At 45.9% G+C, this 8,176-nt stretch overlaps 1 protein-coding gene across 2 annotated transcripts; it reads left to right on the forward strand.

Annotated features, from left to right (window-relative positions):
• Positions 1-3,102: 3,102 nt before the first annotated feature.
• LOC100956752 (mannose-binding protein A-like) lies at positions 3,103-7,951 on the forward strand. Of its 2 annotated transcripts, none has more exons than XM_012801289.2 (5): positions 3,103-3,210; positions 5,184-5,376; positions 5,800-5,916; positions 6,769-6,843; positions 7,495-7,951. In XM_012801289.2, the coding sequence occupies exons 2-5, from the start codon at positions 5,193-5,195 to the stop codon at positions 7,866-7,868; spliced, it is 750 nt and encodes a 249-aa protein (XP_012656743.1). In that variant the 5' UTR covers positions 3,103-3,210; positions 5,184-5,192; the 3' UTR covers positions 7,869-7,951. The 2 variants fall into 2 exon arrangements, with proteins under 2 accessions (XP_012656743.1, XP_003783561.1); XM_003783513.3 differs by having other exon boundaries at positions 3,121-3,274.
• Positions 7,952-8,176: the final 225 nt, after the last annotated feature.

Genomic DNA, 8,176 nt, shown 5'->3' on the forward strand with positions numbered 1-8,176 from the left:
TCTGGCTCAGCCTGATCTTGAACTCATGAGCTCAAGCAATCCACCTGCCTTGGCCTCCAAGAGTGCTAGGATTACAGGCATTAGCTACCATGTCCAACCAACAGCTAATTTTTATATTGTATTTTCTGTCTATACTTATAAATTAGATTGTCTGAGTTCCCTTCTTTTGTTCTGTCCTTATCCGTTTGACTTACATGTTCAGCTAATCATTCTAAGTACTTTTTTGACTATAAGCCATTCATGTGAGGGAGGCATTATCTCTTCTCTGAAGGTTAGAAAAACTCACCTTAAAACCACATTTTGATGGAAGGATGTTCAATAATTTCCATTTCTGTATTTTATTACTAATGCTATGTCAGCCATTCTAACACTTCTTAAGCCCACTTAAGTATTTAATGCTTCTGAACTTTTTTCTAATATTATCTATTTTATTTAGTTCTCAAATACATGGCTATAAAATCAATGTGCATAATGTAATTTTATAATGTCCATACCATCTATATTAGTGTATTTTTCCTTTTTCTTATTTATCTATTTATTTCCTATACCTTTTCTACTAATCACTGATACTGGTCAGTCAGCTAATGCAACACTGTATCTCCACCTCAGCTGTCTTTAACAAAAAACATTTTTACTACGTGTTTTTTGCTGTGGATCTTCCAGTTTTCTGAGCTTTGGCTGACCTCAGCCGAGCTGGCCTGGACTTAGCTGTGGTTAGTTGGTCTCTAGGCTTTCCAATGAGTTAATGTCTATTCCATATCACTTAATTGTCTTGATATGTGTATTAGTCAGTGCCAGGGACAGATTCTTCCCATGATGGGGAAAGAAACACAAAGACCACCTTAAACCTGTAAGTGCATTGAAAACTGCTGCTCCCTTTGTATCTGCTCAGTCATGTGGCCCAGCCAAATAGCAAAGGGACTAGAGTGTTTACTCCACATACTCCAGTGGGATCCTCAATTCTTATCTTAAACTATAGAAAAGAAAGAAAGTCTGGGAAAGTGAGATAACCATCATAAGATTAGCCCAAAGAAAGAAAGTCTGGGAAAGTAAGACAACCATCTTAAGCTAGCCTCAGGCTGTTCCTCTCTGAAGACCTAAACGAACTATGCATTATCTGACTTCTCTTGTTAAAGTTAAAGGTTAGGATAAACAGAGGAGTAAAACCCTTTTCTTCTATGTACTCAATTAAATTTCCGAGAAACAGGCTCCATGACTGTTTTCTTATGGTTTGGAGACCCCACCTTACGATAGAGTGTTTCACTCACATCATTACGATGGAGTTTTTCTTTTCACTCACATTAACCTTTGAGTCATGTCCTCTGCACAGATGGGCGGTTTCAACCCTTATCTGGCAGGCTGACTTGACTACATAGTCAGGGTTCCCTGTAGGAGGTTGTTAGGCCTGGCCTGCAGGCCCCCACTGTGTTTTCCAAGGTTGCTTAGGTCTTGACAAAAGTGCATAATACTCACAAGTCTTTTCGCTCAGTTTCTGGAATTAAAATAGCACATTTCATTTAATTTTTGTGGGATTTTACCCCACACACCTCCCCTCAACACCACCACCAACCACCACCTTATTTCTCTAAGTCTGTATGTAGCACATTTAAGGTTTGGGTTTTATGTAAATCTCTCAGTTTCAAATTCCTCCCCTTCTGGGAAGTCTGCTGATTTCCCATAAGAATTAAAATGTCTTTTGTCACTGAGAGGAATCTTCTTTACAGTGGGGGCTCCTGTTGGTGCCCAGCAGGCTCCCTGTGGCAGCAATCAGGAGGGCTTTGGAACAGGACGTGATGACATGAGTATACAGGGCTGATGACCCTTGAGAAGCCAAATACCAGTCACAAGACAGAATCAAAAGGAAGCAGCCCAGCCCCATGCCCCACCAGGGAAAAAGCAAACCTCTTAAGTTGTTGAGATAAAGCATTTCAAAGAATGAGTGTGAGTTTGGAGAAAGATAGGCATCCAAGATCACGTCATGGGCCACTTGATCAGGCTTTGGTGATAAGAACTGGACACTCCTGGAAGCCCAGGCCTACAGAAACCACAGACTGCTCTGGCATCAGCTCAAGGTCTCTGCTTTTCTCCTCACTCTCTCACCAAGTCCCATCAGTGGACCCAGCCATGGGTTGCACCCTGGGAACAAGGAAGTCTTGAATACAGCTGCTGCTCAGGGAAAGGAGAATCACTGGTGAAGTGGCCACAGATGTTATCTCCAGCCAGTGAGAAGTCAAGAGGGCTGCTTTGAGGACACGATGCTGGAAAATTCACTTGTTTTATCAATCTTATAGAGCATCAACTCTGTTTCCAGGCACCCTTCTACGTGGGAGAACAGGGTGGAGTTCTCTTTACAAATGGGATGTGGTGATAAATCATCATGCAACTAAATGACCAGAACAATTTCATGTAGAAATAAATAATCTGCAGAACATTAGAACACATAATTATAACTTAGTGATAGAGTGCCTACTTAAAACTAAATGCTTAGGAAAGCCCCTTATCCAGACATAATACATATTTAAGATTCAATCTGAATGGCAACAAATAGCTATGCAAAGATGGAACTGTCTGGGCAGAGGGAGCAGCTGGTACAAATCTCCACATTCAGCTATGAATGTAAGTTACAAATAACATGAAAACTCCCTCCCCTTGTGCCAGGCACTGTGACATGCTCAAAGAAGAAGACATTTGATAAACTCTCTGAATGAGAGTAGAGTAATGAAGTGACTCAGTAGTGTAGATCTTGCCTTTCTCCAATCCAGCCTTGCTGCACATGAAACACAAATGGAACTTGCCAGAACAATAGATACAAAGATCTGTGCCTGTGCGTGAGTGTAGGTGTGTGTGTGAGCATGTGTTTTTCAGGTAGAATGTCTATGCGTGTTTCTCCCGGAAGTAAGTACAGAGAGAGAACTATCCTGAGAACCTGTGATTTAGAGGCTCCAAGGTGGTGTAGAGAGGATGCCTGGGAGGGGCAGGGGAAGGAGTTTAGGGCATTAAGGTAGAGAACTGCCTGGTGCTGTGCTAGAGATCCCACCAGCAGCACTGAAGAGCTTCCCAGAATACAGCTGTTCTAAGGGTGGTTGCTTATTAATCTGGGGTTGAAGGCCAGTCCAGTCCTGTCCCTGGTCACCACGCTAACAGGGCCTGACGTCGCTGAAACATCTGCCAGCTGTTCTGCTGTTTCCTCTGTGCTCTGTGGAAGCCCAGGTAAGTCATTTCTGGAGGAAAGAAGTAGGAGCCTGGGCAAGGCTGGCCTCTGGATTTGATCCTGGTGAGTTCCAGGCAGGAGCTTTAATGGGGCTGTTGGCCTGGGAGTAACTCAGAGCCACCTAGGGCCTCTGTGTGCCTCTGACCTGGGGCATCTGTGCCTTTCCTCGATCCACTTGATCATCAGCAAACTGAAGGGTAGTCTTTTCCAAAGAGAAAAATAGTGGTGGGGTATATGTGCTAGCAACAAGTATAAGCCCTGATTATGGCCTTCAGAACTGTCAGGTTTAAAAAAAGAGGGGGGAAAAAAAGAAAGGAAAGGCAGAGCAGGTTATGATTCTGAAAGTTCACTTTCAACTGGGCTTCTCTCACTGAGTCATGGAGGAAGGGGAGGTAAAGGGGGCTGACAGGTGTAGTAGTTACACAGCAAGGCCCAGTGACATTGGGTCAGAGGTTGGAGGAGAGCAGAGATAGAGTCCTATAGAGGCTGGGCTGCCGGGGTGTCCCAGAGGAGCGGCCAGCTTGGGCACAGGCTGGATGGGCACCTGGGCAGCACTGGAGGATACAGCCAAGAGAAGGATCATGAGCTGGCTCCCTGCCAGGCACAAGGCGAGCAGAAATTTCACCAGCCTGGGGTTTGGAAAATCTTAAACCGAGGGAAGTCTCATCTGGACAGGATCAATAACCAAAGAAGTTTCCATTTTGAGGTTCAGATTCCTGCCTTCATGCATTCTGGGTACTGAGCCCCTAGCAAGTGTCTGTCACAAAATAGAGACTTTACACAAGTCTGTACAGGCTGCTGGAAAAGCAACTGTAGTTCTGAGGGCATCTGGGGCCCTGGCATGTTAGACAGGGATTTTTATTTGAAACGGGAGAGTGGATATTATAAATAAGATCCAGGCAAGAAACAGACCTTGTGGCACCTCAGGTTACCTGCTGCGGTCAGTCTAGCCTCAGGGCCTATAGGAAAGGGAAGAAGAGAGAGCCGAGACACCCCGGTGGGAATGCAAACTAGTAACAATTTTTTGAGAAGGAAGTATGGAGAATCCTCAAAGAACTCAAATTAGACCTCTCATTTGATCCTGCAATTACATTACTAGGCATCTACCCAGAAGAAAAAAAATCCTTTTATCATAAGGACATTTGTACTAGACTGTTTATCGCAGCTCAATTTACAATCACCAAAAATGTGGTTAACAACCTAAATGCCCACCAACCCAGGAATGGAATAAGCTGAGGTATATGTATACCTTGGAATAATATTCAGCCATTAAAAATGATGGAGACTTTACATCTTTTCTATTAACCTGGGTTGAGTGGGAGTGCATTCTTCTTAGTAATGTATCACAAGAATGGAGAAGCAAGAAGCCAATGTACTCAATTCTATTATGAAGGAGGTAGATGACCTAATACAAGGTCGAGGGTAGGGCAATGAGGGAGCATGGAGCGGGGAAGAGGAAAAGGGATGGGGTCATGGTGTATGGCACACCTCTTTGGGGTGGGACACAATTATAAGAGGGACTTTATCTAACAAATGCAATCAGTGTAACTTAAATCTTTATATACTCAACAAATCCCAAACAATAGAAAAAGAAAAAAGAAAAGAAATCAAGGCTTTGGCTGAAGCTTATGCAGACGAGGGGCTCTTTGCCTTTGTGCTTGGTCACCAGTAACACGGCTAGTTTGGAATTTTCAGGCCCTGCGGACTCTCAGGGTAGGGGGTGCCTAACCACTAAGGCTTGTGTTGAAAGATGCTCTGGAACCCCAGGGAGAATGGGCTCCTGTTATTCTTGTACCCAAGAATTTAGCTTTTTCACTTGTCTGCCTCCTTATTTGCCTGGGAGTAACTCTGAGCCAAGGGCTGTGGTATTCCCCTGTGTGTCTGCTGTCCTGAGCACAGGGTCCAGCACACTGCAGCCAGTAGCAAAACAAGATGAAATGGAATTATTTTTCTTGACTTTCTCCATGCCAAGGTGAGGACCATGTTCCTGTTTCCATCACTCCTTGCCCTTCTTCTGCGTGTGGTGACGGTATCCTGCTCAGAAACAAAAACCTGTGAGGATGTCCAAAAGGCCTGCAACCTGATCTCCTGCAGCATCCCAGTCACCAATGGTACCCCAGGCAGAGATGGTCGTGACGGACCCAAGGGGGAAAAGGGAGAGCCAGGTAAGGGACACGCTACTTGTCTTTGCAAATCTTTACCTTCTGCAGGAGACAATTCCCCGTGGGGGTCCGAGCACAGAGACTGAATGAGGAGACTCCTTTCATTATGGTGGGTACTAGTCCACTCAGAATAATCCCCATCCAATGTCATTGCCTCCAAAACAAAGGTGCTTGTCTGACTCTCTTGAGCCCACATTTGCACCCAGGAATTGGTGGTGTGTGGTCCCTACAGAGGGAGTGTCCTGCCTGCTTCAGGAGCTGGCCCTCAGGCCACACCTTCCCCTGGGATGCTGGGAAATCTTTTTTCTTTGTGTCACCACTTGCTCTCTGGCTGTTCTTTAGGGTTGATGAGAATCATGTATTGAGCTCTTGGAAAAAGAAAATGAGTGACAGCTATGGGGTCACGTTTCCTCTGTCTTCTAACAGGTCAAGGGCTCAGAGGTTTGCAGGGCCCTCCTGGAAAGCTAGGGCCTCCGGGAGAGAGAGGGGCCCCTGGGAGTCCAGGACCGAAAGGCCAAAAAGGAGATCATGGAGACAATTCGGGTAAGGGGCACACCATGGCATGGTCTTGTCTTAGGGGACTCAGGGCCCTGGGAACTGGAGTGCCAGGTGGTAGGTGTCCCTTCTGCTGCCTCCCTGGAAGATGCTCATCTCTGCTTCCTGGCCCAGCACCCTCCACCTTCTAAGCCTTATTTGGGCTTAAGGGAATTCCTATGAGTGCCCAGTAGGCTTGCAAACACTGCAGGGCCATTCCCTCATCAGCCCTCGGCAGGAGACAGGCCCTGGCTTTTCTTCAGCTGAACCAGTCCAGTGTTGTCTCCAGGTGGCAGAGGAAATGGGCCCTTTCAGGTGATGGCTTTATATCTGTTGTCACAAGAGTGGCATGAAAGTGGTCTGCCTTGTAGGACCACTGGAAAATGGGAAACATCATAGCAATTTAGTTCAGCATAAAATAGAGCAAATCCAGTAAGAACAACAGAAAAATGACAACTCTTTTATTAATGTTTGTCTACCAATCAGCCAAAATAATAAAAATATTAAAAAGTTTATCTGGACTGAGAAATTACAAAGAAAAACTTTCCTAAAGGACAGAGTGACTATTTACTTATAAATTATCATAATATTATAATATTTAATGATGAATGGTGAAAGGCCCAGATCTACAGTTAAGAGTCGTCAAGAGATAATAAGATTTATGTCTGAGAAGGCAGGAATACAGGTGTGTGTGTGTGTTTTTTTAATCCTTGTACTTCTTTTTGCTTTCTTATTTTTCTGGTATAAGCATACTTCCTTATGTAAGTTCATTTTAAAATTTTATTTTTTACTTTTTGCAAATACTCTGCTTTCCAGTTGAAGGTCTTCTCAGTTAATTTCCTTCTCCCTATTGCTTTGTAGCTGCTGAGGCTAAGCTGCACAGTTTAGAGAGAGAAGTAAGGAGCCTGAAAGCAGACCTGGACACCATGAGGAAGTGTAAGCTGCTTCTCTGTTCCCCCTGTGTTCTGGGCCCTCACCTTTTCCTCAGAGTGTTCTAGGTTCTGGGGAGGATGGAAAGAAGTGACACCAGGAACACTTACTACACCTGCTGGGGCCTGTGCTGAGCTGGCACTTACTTAGAACATGGTTTTACTCAATCCTCTCACCAACCCCAGTTGTGGTTATTATACTAGTTTTACTTACAGCTACGGGAAGTGCAGGTAACTCAGTCAATGTCACACAGCTAGGAAGTAGCAAAGGAAGATGTCTGTTGTCTAAAATCTTTGCTTCTTCCTCTACACCCACTGTTCTCAGATGGCTGTCCCTGCCTCCTACCTTGGTGCCCAAGCCTGGCAGGGAGGCCCAAGCATGTTCCTCTGTCTCTACTTGTGCTAGGGTGGTTTTTAACAGGTATTTTCCTCTAGGGTGGCCCATCCTGGGAGACTCAAGGCTTTCTGATGAGGGCCATGTTTCCCATCCTTGGCTCTCGTAACTGAGGCAGGCTTCCTTCCTCGGCTCCGGCGTGAGGCGGTTGGGCATAAGGTTATTTTTCAGAGCCTGGAGCTCCCTGAGAGGGGCATTTTGGACTCCTGTCCTAGGCAGGCTCCATATCCAGTCAGCCTCACCAGCTCCCCTTTGTGATTTCAGTGCAAGCCTTCTCCCTGGGGAAAAAGCAAGGTAAGAAGCTCTACGTGACCAACGGGGAGAAGACGCCTTTCTCCAAAGTAAAGGCTCTGTGTGCTGAGCTTCAGGCCACTGTGGCCGTCCCCAGGAGTCCTGAGGAGAATAAGGCCATCCAGGATGTGGCCAAAGACATTGCCTTCCTGGGCATCACAGATGAGGTCACTGAAGGCCAGTTCATGTACGTGACAGGAGGGAGGTTGACCTACAGCAACTGGAAGAAGGATGAGCCCAATAACCACGGTTCAGGGGAGGACTGTGTGATTATCCTCACGGATGGGACCTGGAATGATATCTCCTGCACGTCCTCCTACCTGGCCGTCTGTGAGTTTCCCGCCTAAAGAGGTGCGGGCTCGGCCCCCTTCATGGGCCCCTGCCAAACTCTCCGCTGCTTTGAAAGAGAAAGGTGCTGGTTTTCTCCTGACTGGTGTTGAGTCCTTCCTTTGTGGAGTTAGGAAGAAAATGAAGGGGATATATTTGATCATGGGATAGGAAAGGAAAAAGAGGCTGACTGTGGGGCAGGAGGGTTCTGGTCCAGCCCAGAACAAAGGATACTCTGTGCCAGGAGCACAGCCTTGAGCCAGAGTCCACCATGGAGAGGGCCACATCTAACTTCTCCTTTTATGGTGAGGACACTGCAGGCCATGAA

This window comes from Otolemur garnettii, unplaced genomic scaffold, assembly GCF_000181295.1.
Source record: "Otolemur garnettii isolate 467f Iridium unplaced genomic scaffold, OtoGar3 scaffold00008, whole genome shotgun sequence".
NCBI classification, from domain to species: Eukaryota; Metazoa; Chordata; class Mammalia; order Primates; family Galagidae; genus Otolemur; species Otolemur garnettii.

Coding starts and splice junctions, on each gene's coding strand:
- LOC100956752 (XM_012801289.2), top strand. CDS start 5,193: ATGTTCCTGTTTCCATCACTCCTTGCCCTTCTTCTGCGTGTGGTGACG. Junction 5,377..5,799: donor GGGGGAAAAGGGAGAGCCAG/GTAAGGGACACG, acceptor GTCTTCTAACAG/GTCAAGGGCTCAGAGGTTTG. Junction 5,917..6,768: donor AGATCATGGAGACAATTCGG/GTAAGGGGCACA, acceptor ATTGCTTTGTAG/CTGCTGAGGCTAAGCTGCAC.